The 21,804-nt window shown below is 45.8% G+C and overlaps 1 protein-coding gene across 1 annotated transcript in view; it reads right to left on the minus strand.

Moving 5' to 3' along the window:
• Positions 1-21,804, minus strand: part of LOC118396051 (cystic fibrosis transmembrane conductance regulator) — a 108,369-nt gene that overhangs the window by 74,395 nt on the left and 12,170 nt on the right. The window contains exons 6-9 of the mRNA XM_052466266.1: positions 9,922-10,085; positions 9,178-9,303; positions 8,203-8,320; positions 7,788-7,916 (exon numbers count right to left, since the gene is read on the minus strand). Of these exons, the coding sequence (XP_052322226.1) occupies positions 7,788-7,916; positions 8,203-8,320; positions 9,178-9,303; positions 9,922-10,085 (537 nt within the window). The remainder of the gene's footprint in view (positions 1-7,787; positions 7,917-8,202; positions 8,321-9,177; positions 9,304-9,921; positions 10,086-21,804) is intronic.

Below are 21,804 nucleotides of genomic sequence, written 5' to 3' on the forward strand. Positions count from 1 at the left end.
CACACACACACACACACACACACACACACACACACACACACACACACACACACACACACACACACACACACACACACACACACACACACACACACACACACACACACACACACACACATACACACACACAGTGGAGAACAAACAGTAGTGGCTGAAATACAAAAACGTGTTGTCCTACTGTAGTGCCTTGTGCAGTACTGGCTCACAGACAGAATATACAACATGTTCAGGAGATAGAGAGGACTCCCTGATAAGAATGACACAACAACAACTGTACTGTGACCCTAATATGGCCTTTTTGGCCGAGGACGACGTGTCTGTCTCTCTCTCTGCAAGGCAGTATGAAGGGCATGTATGTGTCTTGGGGTGCAGTTGGTGTGGGTAGGGGGCTGTGTGTGTTTTGGATTCCAGATGTTGGACTGGAAAGATGACTCCATTACCGCAAACAGGTAGCTTCTACTTCCTCTTTGTGCGTGTGATTGAATGCCTCCGTGCGTGTGTGTGGTTGCCTGTGTGTGTGTGTTATTATTATTTTGGTGATTGTTATTCAAAAATATATAGCTCCATTATCTCTAAATACTTTATATCTGGTTTCAGTTGTTTAAGTTTACACTGTAAACACTTTACCATCCCGAAAATTATGAAAAAAATCGAATATGAAATAGTCGCTGCTAAATGAAAAAAGGGGAAACACTGATCCGTGTGTCTGAACATGCAGTTGTGTACATGTGCATGTATGTGTGTGTGTGTTTGTGCCAATTCCTATCTTGTCTTCCTGTCTTCAGATACAGATACAGATTCTTCAGATACTGACAAAAAATCACCTAAACTGACATAACCTTCAGGGACAGTGCCATAACCTTCAGGGACAATGACATAGCCTTCAGGGACAGTGCCATAACCTTCAGGGACAATGATATAGCCTTCAGGGACAGTGCCATAGCCTTCAGGGACAATGACATAGCCTTCAGGGACAGTGCCATAACCTTCAGGGACAGTGCCATAACCTTCAGGGACAATGACATAGCCTTCAGGGACAGTGCCATAACCTTCAGGGACAATGACATAGCCTTCAGGGACAGTGCCATAACCTTCAGGGACAATGACATAGCCTTCAGGGACAATGACATAGCCTTCAGGGACAGTGCCATAACCTTCAGGGACAATGATATAGCCTTCAGGGACACTGACATAGCCTTCAGGGACAGTGCCATAGCCTTCAGGGAAAGTGCCATAACCTTCAAGGACAATGACATAGCCTTCAGGGACAGTGCCATAACCTTCAGGGACAATGACATAGCCTTCAGGGACAGTGCCATAGCCTTCAGGGAAAGTGCCATAACCTTCAAGGACAATGACATAGCCTTCAGGGACAGTGCCATAACCTTCAGGGACAATGACATAGCCTTCAGGGACAGTGACATAGCCTTCAGGGACAGTGCCATAGCCTTCAGGGACACTGACATAGCCTTCAGGGACACTGACATAGCCTTCAGGGACAGTGCCATAACATTCAGGGACAGTGCCATAACCGTTGGGGACACTGACATAACCTTCAGGGACAATGATATAGCCTTCAGGGACAGTGCCATAGCCTTCAGGGACAGTGCCATAACCTTCAGGGACACTGACATAGCCTTCAGGAACAGTGCCATAACATTCAGGGACAGTGCCATAACATTCAGGGACAGTGCCATAACCTTCAGGGACAGTGCCATAACCTTCAGGGACACTGACATAACCTTCAGGAACAGTGCCATAACATTCAGGGACAGTGCCATAGCCTTCAGGGACAGTGCCATAACATTCAGGGACAGTGCCATAACCTTCAGGGACAGTGCCATAACCTTCAGGGACAATGATATAGCCTTCAGGGACAGTTCCATAGCCTTCAGGGACACTGACATAGCCTTCAGGGACAGTGCCATAACATTCAGGGACAGTGCCATAACCTTCAGGGACAGTGCCATAGCCTTCAGGGACAGTGCCATAGCCTTCAGGGACAGTGCCATAACATTCAGGGACAGTGCCATAACCTTCAGGGACACTGCCATAACCTTCAGGGACAATGATATAGCCTTCAGGGACAGTGCCATAGCCTTCAGGGACAGTGCCATAACCTTCAGGGACACTGACATAGCCTTCAGGAACAGTGCCATAACATTCAGGGACAGTGCCATAACCTTCAGGGACAGTGCCATAACCTTCAGGGACAGTGCCATAGCCTTCAGGGACACTGACATAACCTTCAGGAACAGTGCCATAACCTTCAGGGACAGTGCCATAGCCTTCAGGGACAGTGCCATAACATTCAGGGACAGTGCCATAACCTTCAGGGACAGTGCCATAACCTTCAGGGACAATGATATAGCCTTCAGGGACAGTTCCATAGCCTTCAGGGACACTGACATAGCCTTCAGGGACAGTGCCATAACATTCAGGGACAGTGCCATAACCTTCAGGGACAGGACAGTGCCATAACCTTCAGGGACAGTGCCATAACCTTCAGGGACAGTGCCATAGCCTTCAGGGACACTGACACAGGGACACTGACATAGCCTTCAGGGACAGTGCCATAACATTCAGGGACAATGATATAGCCTTCAGGGACAGTGCCATAGCCTTCAGGGACAGTGCCATAACCTTCAGGGACAATGACATAGCCTTCAGGGACAGTGCCATAACCTTCAGGGACAATGACATAGCCTTCAGGGACAGTGCCATAACCTTCAGGGACAATGACATAGCCTTCAGGGACAGTGCCATAGCCTTCAGGGACAATGACATAGCCTTCAGGGACAGTGCCATAACCTTCAGGGACAATGACATAGCCTTCAGGGACAGTGCCATAACCTTCAGGGACAATGATATAGCCTTCAGGGACAATGACATAGCCTTCAGGGACAGTGCCATAGCCTTCAGGGACAGTGCCATAACCTTCAGGGACAATGACATAGCCTTCAGGGACAGTGCCATAACCTTCAGGGACAATGACATAGCCTTCAGGGACAGTGCCATAACCTTCAGGGACAATGATATAGCCTTCAGGGACAGTGCCATAGCCTTCAGGGACAGTTCCATAGCCTTCAGGGACACTGACATAGCCTTCAGGGACAGTGCCATAACCTTCAGGGAAAAGTGCCATAGCCTTCAGGGACAGTGCCATAGCCTTCAGGGACACTGACATAGCCTTCAGGGACACTGACATAGCCTTCAGGGACAGTGCCATAACATTCAGGGACAGTGCCATAACCGTCGGGGACACTGACATAACCTTCAGGGACAATGATATAGCCTTCAGGGACAGTGCCATAGCCTTCAGGGACAGTGACATAACCTTCAGGGACACTGACATAGCCTTCAGGAACAGTGCCATAACATTCAGGGACAGTGCCATAACCTTCAGGGACAGTGCCATAACCTTCAGGGACAGTGCCATAACCTTCAGGGACACTGACATAACCTTCAGGAACAGTGCCATAACATTCAGGGACAGTGCCATAGCCTTCAGGGACAGTGCCATAACATTCAGGGACAGTGCCATAACCTTCAGGGACAGTGCCATAACCTTCAGGGACAATGATATAGCCTTCAGGGACAGTGCCATAGCCTTCAGGGACACTGACATAGCCTTCAGGGACAGTGCCATAACCTTCAGGGACAGTGCCATAACCTTCAGGGACAGTGCCATAGCCTTCAGGGACAGTGCCATAGCCTTCAGGGACAGTGCCATAACCTTCAGGGACAGTGCCATAACCTTCAGGGACAGTGCCATAGCCTTCAGGGACACTGACATAGCCTTCAGGGACAGTGCCATAACATTCAGGGACAGTGCCATAACCTTCAGGGACAGTTCCATAGCCTTCAGGGACACTGACATAGCCTTCAGGGACAGTGCCATAACCTTCAGGGAAAAGTGCCATAACATTCAGGGACAGTGCCATAACATTCAGGGACAGTGCCATAACCGTCGGGGACACTGACATAACCTTCAGGGACAATGATATAGCCTTCAGGGACAGTGCCATAGCCTTCAGGGACAGTGACATAGCCTTCAGGGACAGTGCCATAACCTTCAGGGACACTGACATAGCCTTCAGGAACAGTGCCATAACCTTCAGGGACACTGACATAGCCTTCAGGGACAGTGACATAGCCTTCAGGGACAGTGCCATAACCTTCAGGGACACTGACATAGCTTTCAGGACAGTGCCATAGCCTTCAGGGACACTGACATAGCCTTCAGGGACAGTGCCATAACCTTCAGGGACACTGACATAGCCTTCAGGGACAGTGCCATAACCTTCAGGGACACTGACATAGCCTTCAGGGACAGTGCCATAGCCTTCAGGGACACTGACATAGCCTTCAGGGACACTGACATAACCTTCAGGGACACTGACATAACCTTCAGGGACAGTGCCATAACCTTCAGGGACAGTGCCATAACCTTCAGGGACAGTGCCATAACCTTCAGGGACAGTGCCATAACCTTCAGGGACAGTGCCATAACATTCAGGGACAGTGCCATAACATTCAGGGACAGTGCCATAACCTTCAGGGACAGTGCCATAACCTTCAGGGACAGTGCCATAACCTTCAGGGACAATGATATAGCCTTCAGGGACAGTGCCATAGCCTTCAGGGACAGTTCCATAGCCTTCAGGGACACTGACATAGCCTTCAGGGACAGTGCCATAACCTTCAGGGAAGAGTGCCATAGCCTTCAGGGAAAGTGCCATAACCTTCAAGGACAATGACATAGCCTTCAGGGACAGTGCCATAACCTTCAGGGACAATGATATAGCCTTCAGGGAAAGTGCCATAACCTTCAAGGACAATGACATAGCCTTCAGGGACAGTGCCATAGCCTTCAGGGACAATGACATAGCCTTCAGGGACAGTGCCATAGCCTTCAGGGACAATGACATAGCCTTCAGGGACAGTGCCATAGCCTTCAGGGACACTGACATAGCCTTCAGGGACAGTGCCATAACATTCAGGGACAGTGCCATAACCTTCAGGGACAGTGCCATAGCCTTCAGGGACAGTGCCATAGCCTTCAGGGACAGTGCCATAACCTTCAGGGACAGTGCCATAACCTTCAGGGACAGTGCCATAGCCTTCAGGGACAGTGCCATAGCCTTCAGGGACAGTGCCATAACCTTCAGGGACAGTGCCATAGCCTTCAGGGACAGTGCCATAGCCTTCAGGGACAGTGCCATAACCTTCAGGGACAGTGACATAGCCTTCAGGGACAGTGCCATAACCTTCAGGGACACTGACATAGCCTTCAGGGACAGTGCCATAACCTTCAGGGACAATGCCATATAGCCATTCAGGGACAGTGCCATAGCCTTCAGGGACACTGACATAGCCTTCAGGGACAGTGCCATAACCTTCAGGGACATGACATAGCCTTCAGGGACAGTGCCATAACCTTCAGGGACAATGATATAGCCTTCAGGGACAGTGACATAGCCTTCAGGGACAGTGCCATAGCCTTCAGGGACAGTGCCATAACCTTCAGGGACAATGACATAGCCTTCAGGGACAGTGCCATAACCTTCAGGGACAGTGACATAGCCTTCAGGGACAGTGCCAGCCTTCAGGGACACTGACATAGCCTTCAGGGACAGTGCCATAGCCTTCAGGGACAGTTCCATAGCCTTCAGGGACAGTGACATAGCCTTCAGGGACAGTGCCATAACCTTCAGGGAACAGTGCCATAACATTCAGGGACAGTGCCATAACCTTCAGGGACAGTGACATAGCCTTCAGGGACAGTGCCATAGCCTTCAGGGACAGTGCCATAACCTTCAGGGACAGTGACCATAGCCTTCAGGGACACTGCCATAACCTTCAGGGACAATGATATAGCCTTCAGGGACAGTGCCATAGCCTTCAGGGACAGTGCCATATAGCCTTCAGGGACAGTGCCATAACCTTCAGGGACAGTGCCATAACCTTCAGGGACAGTGCCATAACATTCAGGGACAGTGCCATAACCTTCAGGGACAGTGCCATAACCTTCAGGGACAGTGCCATAACCTTCAGGGACAGTGCCATAACATAGCCTTCAGGGACAGTGCCATAGCCTTCAGGGACAGTGCCATAACCTTCAGGGACAGTGCCATAACCTTCAGGGACAGTGCCATAACCTTCAGGGACAATGATCCATAGCCTTCAGGGACAGTTCCATAGCCTTCAGGGACACTGACATAGCCTTCAGGGACAGTGCCATAACCTTCAGGGACAGTGCCATAACCTTTCAGGGACAGTGCCATAGCCTTCAGGGACAGTGCCATAACCTTCAGGGACAGTGCCATAGCCTTCAGGGACACTGACATAGCCTTCAGGGACAGTGCCATAACCTTCAGGGACAGTGCCATAACCTTCAGGGACAGTGCCATAGCCTTCAGGGACACTTCAGGGACAGTGCCATAACCTTCAGGGACAGTGCCATAACATTCAGGGGGCCACAGTGCCATAACAGTTCAGGGACAGTGCCATAACCTTCAGGGACACTGACATAACCTTCAGGGACAATGATATAGCCTTCAGGGACAGTGCCATAACCTTCAGGGACAGTGACATAGCCTTCAGGGACAGTGCCATAACCTTCAGGGACAGTGCCATAGCCTTCAGGGACAGTGCCATAACCTTCAGGGACAGTGACAGTAGCCTAACCTTCAGGGACAGTGCCATAGCCTTCAGGGACAGTGCCATAACCTTCAGGGACAGTGCCATAGCCTTCAGCCTTCAGGGACAGTGCCATAGCCTTCAGGGACAGCCTTCACACTGCCATAGCCTTCAGGGACAGTGCCATAACCTTCAGGGACAGTGCCATAGCCTTCAGGGACAGTGCCATAGCCTTCAGGGACAGTGCCATAGCCTTCAGGGACAGTGCCATAGCCTTCAGGGACAGTGCCATAGCCTTCAGGGACAGTGCCATAACCTTCAGGGACAGTGCCATAACCTTCAGGGACAGTGCCATAGCCTTCAGGGACAGTGCCATAACCTTCAGGGACAGTGCCATAGCCTTCAGGGACAGTGCCATAGCCTTCAGGGACAGTGCCATAACCTTCAGGGACAGTGCCATAGCCTTCAGGGACAGTGCCATAGCCTTCAGGGACAGTGCCATAGCCTTCAGGGACAGTGCCATAGCCTTCAGGGACAGTGCCATAACCTTCAGGGACAGTGCCATAACATTCAGGGACAGTGCCTTCAGGGAAGAGTGCCAACCTTCAGGAACAGTGCCATAACATTCAGGGACAGTGCATAACCTTCAGGGACAGTGACCCATGACATTCAGGGACAGTGCCATAGCCTTCAGGGACAGTGCCATAACCTTCAGGGACAGTGCCATAACATTCAGGGACAGTGCCATAACCTTCGGGGACAGTGCCATAGCCTTCAGGGACACTGACATAACCTTCTGGGACACTGACATAACAAGAGTTGAAAATGACAAAAACCGAGTTATCATCAACCTATGTTAACAAGCACTCATTTCCCCTCCACCTCCTCAAGTCTGTACATTCCACATGCAAATTTACATTATATACATTATATACAGACTACAACATGCCTACAACATGTGCTTCTCCAACCCAACTCCCAACTATTACAGCCCTCCACTGGACTCTACCAAAGTTAAATTCCCACTTCGACAGTGACCCAATGTTCCAGCGTACTGTACCGCATCTGAATGGAACGTTGAAACCCCATCCATCCCTCTCACCCCCCCATCGTCTTTTCCTCCCAAGTATACATAACCGCCTCACCTCTATCTTTGTGACCAGCGCCAGGGTGTCGTACCACATCTGTATGGAGCCGGGCAGCTGTCTGGTGAGGGTCATACGGAGCACCATGAGGTAAGAGGCTGTGGTGAAGATACTTCTCAGGATGATGCCCTGGATAGACCATTCAGATTGTATGTTATTCATCCCCAAGAGAAGTATTTCACAGATGTTTTACCTCATATTCATTATATCCACCACAATACCGGTGTCTACGTATGTGAAAAGTGTGTGTTTTGTAGTGAAACAGATAAGAAATGTATTTTATTAATCCCCAAGGGGAAAATAATTTGTCATACTTTGTCAACAATACAAACACAAAACAAATACTCACAACATAAAAAACATCACAAGTCAATTATATTTTAAATAAATATATAAAGACCAGTGGGGAAAGTACCTTGCTGAGGGCGTGGGGCACGATAGCTGACACAATGACCAGGATGGCAGAGAAGAAGTAGGAGGCACTGTAGAAGTACCGCAGAGAACCAATCTTCCTCGTCAGCGTCATCTCATCCCTGGGAGGGGAGGGGAGGGAGAGGAGAGGTGGGGGGGGACAAACAGCCACAGGGAAATCTAATTATGGATTTAGCCCCACATTCTCCCAAATCAGACAGGGATTAAACATTGAACATTGGCAATTTACTCAAGGACTGTATAACCAAAAAACATAACGCATCAAGGATAGAGCTCTCCATTGATTGACTGGACTTCACAATGCAGGATTGTTGCTCTGATTGGCTTTGTTTGTGAAAGTCATGTGTCATGATCATAGAGTGCAATTAATGCTTCCTTTGAGCTTTGAATCATTTTTAAAGGAATTGAAGCAAAATTATATTGATGGGCATCTCATTAATGAGAGTCACAGATCATCTATCCAAACTAACAGTTTTTAGTTCCAAGAAGATCTTAGATAGATAAGTTCCTGTTGCTAACATGACTTTTCACGTCAGAGTATTACAACAGAGTCAAAGCATGACCACTTTCCCTATAGCTCTGGGATTGTTGCCTTGGACATTTAAGCAATAAGGCACGGGGGGGAGGGGGGGTATATGGCCAATATACCACGGCTAAGGGCTGTTACTTAGGCACGACACATCGCGGAGTGCCTGGATACAGCCATTAGCCGAGGTATATACCATATACCAAAAACCCCTGAGGTGCCTTATTGCTATTATAAACTGGTTACTAAAGTCATTAGAGCAGTAAAAATAAATGTTTTGTCATACCCATGGTATACGGTCTGATATACCATGATTGTCAGCCAATCAGCATTCAGGGCTGGAACCACCCAATGCTTGTAAGATCACTTGTCTCTGTTTATGTACAGTATTAGGTTATAGTTAGGTCATGGAGTGTTTTGTGTGTGTCTTACTGTCTGATGTTCTTGATGATGGTCTCCATCACCTCCTCCCAGCCGTAGGCCTTCACTGAGTGGATGTTCTCTACGATCTCTGAGGTCAGAGCCAGACGCCTGCCGATTAACCCTGCTCTTTTCTGCCTGATCATAGGACCCCCCCAAACACACACACACACACACACACACACACACACACACACACACACACACACACACACACACACACACACACACACACACACACACACACACACACACACACACACACACACACAGAAAATAAGACACACACCATATTGATGCAATTAATGAGACTTTTCAACTTCAGAGAGATGGCTGAGAACATAAACATGAAGACTTAACAGGTTTGGATGTTAATTAACAAGATTTATTTCTGGATCAAAAGAGTTTTGTGTGGAACAGTGAAAGTTGTGCTCATCTGAATAGGCAGTTATTCCTACTTTGTTGACATTTCTCAGGGGCACAGGCCATGCCGTTCTGTTCTATGTGGGTAAGATGAGATCAGTGGTGGAGATCAGAGATACCTGTCCTGTACAGACCCATCTGTGTGTGTGTGTGTGTGTGTGTGTGTGTGTGTGTGTGTGTGTGTGTGTGTGTGTGTGTGTGTGTGTGTGTGTGTGTGTGTGTGTGTGTGTGTGTGTGTGTGTGTGTGTGTGTGTGTGTGTGCGTGTGTGTGTATGTGTGTGTGTGTGTGCGTGTGTGTGTGTGTGGGTGAACTTCAGACCAGCCAGTACCCACCTGTGAGGCCCCATCTTCTGAGAGAGGCAAGCCTGTATGATGCCCAGCAGGGTGAGGGCAGCCAGGGCACAGAAACCATTCACCTCGATCAGCTCCCAGATCAACCCCACACACAGGATGCACTGCAGAGGGGTGATCCACACAAAGTGGGCCAGGCCAAGACTCTGCAACACACATCCAAATGAATGTATGAAGAGAAGACACACGCAGTAACATTTATATGTACACAGAACACACTCACACAAATACAAGCACAACAAAAATATATATGTAACGACAAATCTACAATACATATTTTACACCATGGGTCTTCAACCCTCCCAGGCACCCCAGGGACCCCGTAATACATTAGCAAAAAAATGTTTTTGTTGTTGCTGTTTTACAATCAGGTGAATGATAATGGCAAAGAGAAGTAATCAACGTTTTAAAATAGTAGTTAATAATAGTTTTTCAGAATTTTGACCTCCCCACATTATAATTGGAAGAGGAAGTGTAAACTCTTATATAGCCTATTAGCTAGAAAGGTGACTCCAAACACATTTTCACTAAAAGAAGCTGTTACGCCGGTCAAACAAAGGTTAGCCATGTGTTGGCAAAAATGTATGTCCAATTCAGGAAAGCTCACCAGTAGCCAGCGGCACTTGCCACACTGGTCAACTATTCGCAGGTGCTTTTTCTAAGCCTATGTGAGATACCTCAGTGAATGTGATTAACTCCAGTGAGTTTAATTAACTCCAGTGAGTGTAATTAGCTCCAGTAAATGTAATTAGCTCCAGTGAGTGTAATTAGCTCCAGTAAGTGTAATTAGCTCCAGTGAGTGTAATTAGCTCAATATTAGAAGTTGAGAAATAAAGTTGACATCATGAGAGAAAATATTCTCCTATTTTCTACTCTAGGTATGTAATTACAATTTTGTTTATTCTGTTGCTGTTAGTGATATTCATGAAATAATGAAATAATAAAATGAAAAATTGACATAATTTGAGTCAATTGGAGGTGTACCTGTGGATTTATTTCAAGGCCTATATTCAAACTCTCTGCCTCTTTGTTGGACATCATGGTAAAATCACAAGAAATCAGCCAAGACCTCAGAAAAAAAATAGTAGGGGGATCACGTGACCCTTGAACGAGATGGCCGAACTAACAGCTCCGCACAAGTAGTTTCCAATTCCTAATCTTACCTCCACTCCAAGTTCAAACTCCTTTAGCTTTAGTAAGAAAAAGTCATGGCGGCTACAAAAGGCGACACTACAGGTGACATTTTTACCCGGACTCGAGTATTAGCGACGGAAAAAGCCTCCAAGAAGAAGCTAGCTTCAGAAAAAACTAGCGCCATTAGCCAGGAGCAAGAGAACCCGCTCCCCCACGAGGCACAACGAATGCCAACCTCGCACTCTGTCGAAGACATCCTTTCTGAGTTGAGACCCCAACGTACAGAACTAAACACCAAATTAGATGCCATTAACTCTCAGCTCAGTGCGATAGGGGGCAAGGTGACAATCCTGGAAAACGCTTTGCCTGACATCAACAACAAGATAACCATAAACGCGGGGCGCCTGGACGAGGCAGAGGGGCGAATCCTATCCATGGAAAACTTATTGACAGATGCCATGGAAACAATAGCATATGCTAAAAAGAAAGAAGAGAAAACAGAGGACCTGGAAAACAGGGGGCGAAGGAATAATTGTGTTCTATTCAATCTGGGCGAAAAAGAAGAGGGAAACATGCCACTGATTCGCTACCTACAAGACAAACTTCCCGAGTGGCTCCACCTGTCCACCGACAGGCCCATAGAACTTGAGAGAGCTCACCGATCACTGAGGCCCCCACCAGCAGCCAGACAACCACCGCGCCCAATCACCATACGTTTCCTGAGATTCACCGACAAGGAACGAGTCCTACAGGCGGTGAAAAACAACACCATCACAGTGGGAAACGCCAAACTCGCTTTACACCAGGACCTGTCAGCTGGAATACGCCGAAAGCGCCGAGAATTTGACGAAGTGAAGAAATACTCCATTGACCGAGGCATCTTCAGGGGATTCAAATACGAGCTCAGGATTCTTCACCAAGGAGCCCTGCGACACTTCAAAACTCCCGAAGAGGCAAAACGTTTTTTGAAAGACAATCCTGGCCAATGAGAAACAGACCAATGACTAAATGCGATTAATGCCATTACTAAAGGAGGTAAGACGACATATAGCCGATATCCAGAGACCCACCCCCTAAATGCCATTATAGCCGTCCAATTTATATTTATTTTCCTTTAACTGAGAGGGATGGGCTGTATAGCCTAACCTAGGCCTACTAATGTTTCAGCCTACTTTTATTTCCCTGTTTTTTTGTTGTTGCTATTATTACCTGGGGTTCCCTATGTCCCTTGGGGGAGGTATATGTAGGCTGGGCTATTGATTTGATTTTTCTCCCCTCTTTTACTGTGGTCTGGACGAGGGCAACTGTGTTATTTACTCAATGCGGGGTGGAGAGGATGAGGCATTTCTTTGGTGGGGAGAGGGAGACGTTGTGCGTTGCTAACTGTTCCCGGTTTTTGTTTTATTGGGAACACAGAATTGAGACTGAGCGGGGGGGTAATAGAGCCAACGGGATGTGTCGAGTTGTTTGGGAACTCGGCTGGGGTGTTCAGAGATGATTATTTCATGTACACCATTTATTTTCCTTTTATGTGAACACAGCTCTAACTATTATCCACTTTTACTCAGCGATGATTTGCAATTACTTAGTTCGATTACTGTTTCGATGACGATGACTAGTACCTTAAATCTATTGACATGGAACTGCCATGGTCTAGGGCATGCAATAAAACGAAAAAAGATACTATGTGCTCTTAAAAAGGAAAAAGCAGACATCGCGCTATTACAAGAGACACACCTCTGTGATGCTGAACATGCTAAACTCCGCAGAGCTTGGGTGGGACAGGTGTATTTCTCATCTTTCAAATCAAACAGTAGAGGCACCATACTTATCCATAAAAATGTTCCATTCATAATTGACAAAAACATATCTGATCCGGAGGGGAGATTTATTTTGATAACTGGGTCACTATATGGTCAAGCAATTACTATATTAAACATATACGCCCCTAACACAGATACTCCTGCCTTCATGTCAAAAATGATAACCCTGTTCAATGAGAATTGTGTCTCCTTTGGAGTGGTGGCCGGAGATTTTAATTGTACCCTTAACCCAACCCTAGACAAATCATCTCAAGTCCCCACCACAAATCCTAGATCTGCAAAGATGTTGAACTCTCTTACTAAAGAGATGGGACTGATAGATATCTAGAGAGAGAATAATAGCTCATCTATGGACTATACATACTACTCTAATGTCCATAACACCTACTCCCGTATAGATTACATTTTTATCCCAAAGAGTTTCATAAATTCAGCCACTTGTACAATCGGACCCATAGCACTTTCAGATCACGCCTTTGTCCACCTCCGCTTTGACCTCTGCAAAAACATCCCGAAGGTCAAACAGCTGGAAATTCAACACCTCCATGCTATCAAATGACGTGTTCCATACATTGGTAACTACATGGATAGACAACTACACACAAGACAGTTACCAATTACCTCCATGCCACCAAATAAGTCCCCAGGCCCAGATCCCCAGCGAGTTCTACAAAGCTTTTTGGCCCCAGCTCAGCCCTATCTTCATGCCAATGCTGGAGGATTTTTGCAAAAACGGAGTTCTCCCAGACTCAATGCACACAGCTCGCATTACAGTGTTGCTAAAAAAGGACAAGGACCCCCTATCCTGCTTGTCCTTCCGGCCCATAAGCTTGTTGGATTTCGACTATAAAATAATTACCAAATTGCTCGCCAAAAGACTAAACAGTCTTCTTCCCAAAATAATAAAAGCGGACCAAACTGGATTTATTAGAGACAGATACTCTTCTGATAACATTCGCCGTCTTTTTGATATTATTGATCAAGTAAACGCACAGAAGACCCCTGTCCTGCTGGCTTCACTGGATGCTGAGAAGGCGTTTGACAGGATGGAGTGGAGCTTTCTGTTTTCAGTCTTAGAAAAGTTCAATATGGGCCCAAATTTTATTAAATGGATCAAATCATTATACTCTCATCCAAATGCCATGGTGACTACTAATGGACTGAACTCTGACAGATTCCCTCTGGAACGGGGCACAAGACAAGGGTGCTCGCTGTCCCCGCTGCTCTACTTGTTGGGGGCGGAGCCTCTGGCAGAGCTGATAAGGAGCAATCCAAGTATTATGGGTGTTTCTGCAGGTGGCCTGCAGCACAAGATTTCGCTTTATGCGGACGATGTCTTGCTCTACATATCCAACCCTGAGAAATCCCTCCCTCTCATTTGACACACAATTGCTCAGTATGGCAAGTTTTCAGGTTATAAGATCAATTTTAACAAATCCACTGTCTGCCCTCTCAATATTACACTCACCAGCTCTATGAAGACACTTTGTCCTTTCCAATGGAAAACACAGGGGTTTCAATACCTCGGGATCTTCATAACACCAGATCTGAATAGCCTTTTTAAGGAAAATTATCTTCCACTCCTGGATCGAATCAAGAACGATAATATATAATAATAATATATGCCATTTAGCAGACGCTTTTATCCAAAGCGACTTACAGTCATGTGTGCATACATTCTACGTATGGGTGGTCCCGGGAATCGAACCCACTACCCTGGCGTTACAAGCGCCATGCTCTACCAACTGAGCTACAGAAGTGGATCTACCAACTGATCTCCAAACCTGGATCTCCCTCCCAATTACCTTAGTAGGAAGAATTAATGTAATCCATATGAACGTCCTCCCTAGACTGAACTACTTATTTCAGATGCTCCCATGCTATCTCCCAGTTTCCTTCTTCAAAACAACTAACCAAAGCATCACCAAATTTATATGGGGCAATAAAAAACCTAGGATCAAGTTTTCCACTTTATCAAAACCTGAATCTAAAGGCGGTCTTGCCCTTCCCTCCCTTCAATTGTACTACTGGTCTGCCCAAATCCGCAACATGCTAACATGGATCACAAACAGACAAGAGTCAATGTGGATTCAGATAGAAGCCCAATCCTGTGGTTCATTGCCCTTAAGCTCAATTATATTCATTAATAACTTTAGTGAAGTGGGCAACATAGCCAAAACCTTTGCAATATACAGCACCCTACTAGCGTGGAGGGACTGTAAGAAATACCTGGGCATTTCCTCCCAAATATGTTCTCACTCGCCTATAGTAGGCAACCCAGACTTGCCAAAAGCCCTGAGGGATACCAACTTTAATCTTTGGCATACTCTAGGAATCAGGACCTTTTCAGACCTATTTCATCAGAAAACCACTACACTGAAATCCTTTCAAGAGCTCTGCAGTGAATTTGATGTGCCAAGATCCCATTTTTTTTAAATATTTTCAAATTAGACATGTAATTTCCTCATTTACCTCCAAGAGGAGATTTAGAACTCAGTTGAATGAAGTTGAAACCCTTCTTGTCACAGCACAATCCATTAAAGGCAAAATATCTTACATCTATAGACTCCTTTCTGAGAAAGGAAGCTCCTCATTTACTCCTTTGAAAATAATCTGGGAAAAGGACCTTGTTCTGACTATCAGTGATGAGTTATGGGCGGAGGTTTGCGACAGGGTATACTGCTGTTCAACCTTCCCAAGTTCTCTCACGTCACCCCGCTCCTCCGCTCTCTCCACTGGCTTCCAGTTGAAGCTCGCATCTGCTACAAGACCATGGTGCTTGCCTACGGAGCTGTGAGGGGAACAGCACCTCAGTACCTCCAGGCTCTGATCAGGCCCTACACCCAAACAAGGGCACTGCGTTCATCCACCTCTGGCCTGCTCGCCTCCCTACCACTGAGGAAGTACAGTTCCCGCTCAGCCCAGTCAAAACTGTTCGCTGCTCTGGCCCCCCAATGGTGGAACAAACTCCCTCACGACGCCAGGACAGCGGAGTCAATCACCACCTTCCGGAGACACCTGAAACCCCACCTCTTTAAGGAATACCTAGGATAGGATAAGTATTTCTTCTCACCCCCCCCCCCCTTTAAGATTTAGATGCACTATTGTAAAGTGACTATTCTACTGGATGTCATAAGGTGAATGCACCAATTTGTAAGTCGCTCTGGATAAGAGCGTCTGCTAAATGACTTAAATGTAAATGTAAAATGTATGTGGAGATCTTTGTGGGCTATACTCGGCCTTGTCTCAGGATGGTAAGTTGGTGGTTGAAGATATCCCTCTAGTGGTGTGGGGGATGTGCTTTGGCAAAGTGGGTGGGGTTATATCCTTCCTGTTTGGCCCTGTCCGGGGGTGTCCTCGGATGGGGCCACAGTGTCTCCTGACCCCTCCTGTCTCAGCCTCCAGTATTTATGCTGCAGTAGTTTATGTGTCAGGGGGGCTAGGGTCAGTTTGTTATATCTGGAGTACTTCTCCTGTCCTATTCGGTGTCCTGTGTGAATCTAAGTGTGCGTTCTCTAATTCTCTCCTTCTCTCTTTCTTTCTCTCTCTCGGAGGACCTGAGCCCTAGGACCATGTCCCAGGACTACCTGACATGAGGACTCCTTGCTGTCCCCAGTCCACCTGGCCATGCTCCTGCTCCAGTTTCAACTGACCTGAGCCCTAGGACCGTGCCCCAGGACTACCTGACATGAAGGCTCCTTGCTGTCCCCAGTCCACCTGACTGTGCTGCTGCTCCAGTTTCAACTGTTCTGCCTTATTATTATTCGACCATGCTGGTCATTTATGAACATTTGAACATCTTGGTCATGTTCTGTTATAATCTCTACCCGGCACAGCCAGAAGAGGACTGGCCACCCCACATAGCCCGGTTCCTCTCTAGGTTTCTTCCTAGGTTTTGGCCTTTCTAGGGAGTTTTTCCTAGCCACCGTGCTTTTACACCTGCATTGTTTGCTGTTTGGGGTTTTAGGCTGGGTTTCTGTACAGCACTTTGAGATATCAGCTGATGTACGAAGGGCTATATAAATACATTTGATTTGATTTGATTTGATGTATGTATGTATGTATGTATGTATGTATGTATGTATGTATGTATATATATATATATATGCACCAAGGAAAATATATAGATTAAGAAAAATAAATGCTTTTATTTGACTTTATCATTCATTTTAATTGTATTTTTATTTTTTCAAATGTATTATTATTTTTTGACTTTTTCTTTTTTTAAAGCCTGTCACATCTGTGAATGTGGAATGTGTTTTGTTGGTTTATTGAAAAACAAGAAAACTTAATAAAACTTTAAATTGAAAAAAAAAAGAAAAAAAATAGTAGACCACCAGTCTAGTTCATCATTGGGAGCAATTTTCAAACACCTGAAGGTACCACATTCATCTGTACAAACAATAGTACTCAAATATAAACACCATGGGACCACATAGCTGTCATACCGCTCAGGAAGGAGACACATTCTGTCTCCTAGAGATGAACGTGCTTTGGTGTGAAAAGTCCCAGAATAACAGAACAACAGCAAAGGATCTTGTGAAGATGCTGGAGGAAACAGGCACAAACGTATCTATATCCACAGTAAAACGAGTCCTATATCGACATAACCTGAAAGGCCACTCAGCAAGGAAGAAGCCACTGCTCCAAAACTGCCATAAAAAAGCCAGACCACGGTTTGCAACTGCACATGGGGACAAAGATCGTACTTTTGGGAGAAATGTCCTCTGGTCTGATGAAACAAAATTAGAACTGTTTGGCCATAATGACCATCTTTATGTTTGGAGGAAAAAGGAGGAGGCTTGCAAACCAAAGAAAGTACAGTTGAAATCGGAAGTTTACATACACCTTAGCCAACTACATTTAAACTCAGTTTTTCCACAATTCCTGACATTTAATCCTAGTAAACATTCCCTGTTTTAGGTGAGATAGGAATACCACTTCATTTTAAGAATGCGAAATGTCAGAACAATAGTAGAGAGAATTATTTATTTCAGTTTTTATGTCTTTCGTCCCATTCCCAGTGGGTCAGAAGTTTACATACACTCAATTAGTATTCAGTAGCATTGCCTTTAAATTGTTTAACTTGGGTCAAACGTTTTGGTTAGCCTTCCACAAGCTTCCCACAATAAATTGGGTGAATTTTGGCTCATTCCTCCTGACAGAGCTGGTGTCAGGTTTGTAGGCCTCCTTGCTCGCACATGATTTTTCAGTTCTGCTCACAAATGTTCTGTAGGATTGTGGTCAGGGCTTTGTGATGGCCACTCCAATACCTTGACTTTGTTGTCCTTAAGCCATTTTGCCACAACTTTGGAAGTATGCTTGGGGTCATTGTCATTTTGGAAGACCCATTTTAAGACCAAGATTTAACTTCCTGACTGATGTCTTGAGATGTTGCTTCAATATATCTACATAATTTTCCTCCCTCATGATGCCATCTATTTTGTGAAGTGCACCAGTCCCTCCTACAGCAAAGCACCCCCACAACATGATGCTGCCACCCCCATGCTTCACGGTTGGGATGGTGTTCTTCGGTTTGCAATCCTCCTTGACAGTACATGTAAGAGCAAAACCCAAGCCATGAGGTCAAAGGAAAACTCCGTAGAGCTCCGAGACAATATTGTATGGAGTCACAGATCTAGGGAAGGGTACCAAAAAAATTCTGCAGCATTGAAGGTCCCCAAGAACACAGTGGCCTCCGTAATTATTAAATGGAAGAAGTTTGGAACCACCAAGACTATTCCTAGAGCTGGCCGCTTGGCCAAACTGAGCAATCGGGGGAGAAGGGCCTTAGTCACAGAGGTGACCGAGGACTCGATGGTCACTCTGACGGAGCTCCAGGGTTCCTCTGTGGAGATGGGAGAACCTTCCAGGAGAACAACCATCTCTGCAGCACTCCACCAATCAGGCCTTTATGGTAGAGTGGCCAGACGGATGCCACTCCTCAGTAAAAGGCACATGACAGCCCACTTGGAGTTTGCCAAAAAACACCTAAAGGATTCTCAGACCATGAGAAACAAGATTATCTGGTCTGATGAAACCAATATTGAACTCTTTGGCCTGAAATGCCAAGCGTCATGTCTGGAGGAAACCTGGCACCATCCCTACGATGAAGCATGGTGGTGACAGCATCATGCTGTGGGGATGTTTTTCAGCAGCAGGTTGTGGGAAACAAAGCAAGATCAAGGGAAAGATGAGCCGAGCAAAGTACAGAGAGATCTTTGAATGAAAACCTGCTCCAGAGTGCTCAGGTCCTCAGAATGGGGTGAAGGTTCACGATCCAACAGGACAACTGCCATTCAAAAGTCTTCGAAAGCCAAGTGAACAAACAGATCACCGACCATCTCGAATCCCACCGTACCTATCTGCAATCCAGTTTCTGAGCTGGTCACAGGTGTACCTCATCCATGCTCAAGGTCCTAAACGATAACATAACCACCATCAATAAAAAACAGTACTGTGCAGCCGTCTTCATCGACCTGGCCAAGGCTTTCGACTCTGTCAATCACCGCATTCTTATTGGCAGACTCAACAGCCTTGGTTTCACTAATGACTGCCTCGCTTGGTTCACTAACTACTTCTCAGATAGAGTTCAGTGTGTCAAATCGGAGGTCCTGTTGTCCGGACCTCTGGCAGTCTCTATCGTGGTGCCACAGGGTTCAATTCTCAGGCCGACTCTTTTCTCTGTATATATCAATGATGTCGCTCTTGCTGCGGGTGATTCTTTGATCCACCTCTACGCAGACGACACCATACTGTATACATCTGGCCCTTCATTGGACACTGTGTTACCAAACCTCCAAACGAGCTTTGATGTCAAACAACACTCCTTCCGTGGCCTCCAACTGCTCTTAAATGCTAGTAAAACTAAATGCATGCTCTTCAACCGATCGTTGCCCGCATCTGCCCGCCATCGTAGCATCACTACTCTGGACAGTTCTGACTGTGGACAACTATAGATACCTAGGAGTCTGACTGTAAACTCTCCTTCCAGACTCATATTAAGCATTTTTTTATTTCAGATTTATTTAACCAGGTAGGCTAGTTGAGAACAAGTTCTCATTTGCAACTGCGACCTGGCCAAGATAAAGCATAGCAGTGTGAACAGACAACACAGAGTTACACATGGAGTAAACAATTAACAAGTCAATAACACAGTAGAAAAAATCTCCAATACAAAATTCAATCTAGAATCAGCTTCCTATTTCGCAACAAAGCATCCTTCACTCATGCTGCTAAACATACCCTCGTAAAACTGACTATCCTGCCAATCCTTGACTTCGGCGATATCATTTACAAAATAGGCTCCAACACTCTACTCAGCAAATTGGATGCACTCTATCACAATGCCATCCGTTTTGTCACCATATACTACCCACCATTGCGACCTGTATGCTACATATTTTCCGCCAAACCCACTGCCTCCAGGTCATCTACAAGTCTCTGCTAGGTAAAGCCCCGCCTTATCTCAGCTCACTGGTCACCATAGCAACACCCACCCGTAGCACTCTCGCTCCAGCAGGTACATTTCACTGGTCATCCCCAAAGCCAAATCCTCATGTGGCCGCGTTTCCTTCCAGTTCTCTGCTGCCAATGACTGGAACGAACTGCAAAAATCACTGAAGTTGGAGATTTATATCTCCCTCACTAACTTCAAGTATTGGCTGTCGGAGCAGCTTACCGATCGCTGCAGCTGTACACAGCCCATCTGTAAATAGCCCATCCAACCTACTACCTACCTCATCCCAATATTTAAAAAAATTATAATTCTGCTCTTTTGCAAACCAGTATTTCTACTTGCACATCTTCATATCTATAACTCCAGTGTTATTTGCTCAATTGTAATTACTTTGCCACTATGGCCTATTTATTGCCTTTCCTCCTTACTTAAACAATGACCCTAAGCACACTGCCAAGACAAAACACAGGAGTGGCTTCGGGACAAGTCTCTGAATGTCCTTGAGTGGCCCAGCCAGAGCCCAGACTTGAACCCGATCAGACATCTCTGGAGAGACCTGAAAATAGCTGTTCAGTGACGCTCCCCATCCAAGCTGACAGAGCTTGAGAGGATCTGGAGAGAAAAATGTGAGAAACTCCCCAAATACAGGTGTGCGAAGCTCGTAGCGTCACACCCAAGAAGACCCGAGACTGTAATCGCTGCCAAAGGTACTGAGTAAAGGGTCTGAATACTTATGTAAATGTAATATTTCAGTTGTTTATTTTTTATACATTTGAAAAAATGTCTGAAAACCTGTTTTTGCTATGTGATTATGGGTTATTGTGTGTAGATTTAATCAATTTTAGAATAAGGCTGTAACATAAATAAATGTGGAAAAGGTGAAGTGGTCTGAATACTTTCTGATTGCATAATTACTGAATCATAATTCATAAACATATTTTCTCAAAACAGATTGTTAGCATTAAAGGGACATTTCTAAAATGTTCAACATCATATTCATCATCTCCAGCACCACCCCAACATATGTGAAAATGGCATGTTTCTATGTTTAGTCATAAACAAGTGTTTCCAATGATATCATCAACCAATTAGTAGGACATTAATAGGTAATGCCTACTCATAATTGGTTAAAATCACACGATGGTGTCATTGGAAACACTTATCTTCCCCTATCTTCTTTACTACAAAACATAGAAATGCGCAATTTTCACATACTGTACAAATCCAATCAAATCTATTTTTATTGGTCACATACATATATTTAGCAGATGTTATTGCAGGTGTAGCGAAATGCTTGTACATTTTTCTGGCTGTATGTAATAACACAAAAAATATTCTGGGCTAATAATGTAAGAAATAACAACAACAACAAAAATACTGCTAAGTTGCTTTGGAGGTAGAAGCAGAGCTGCCACGTCTGTAGACGCCATCTTGAGTGAAGGAGATGAT

This window comes from Oncorhynchus keta, chromosome 17 (genome assembly GCF_023373465.1).
Source record: "Oncorhynchus keta strain PuntledgeMale-10-30-2019 chromosome 17, Oket_V2, whole genome shotgun sequence".
Taxonomy (NCBI): Eukaryota; Metazoa; Chordata; class Actinopteri; order Salmoniformes; family Salmonidae; genus Oncorhynchus; species Oncorhynchus keta.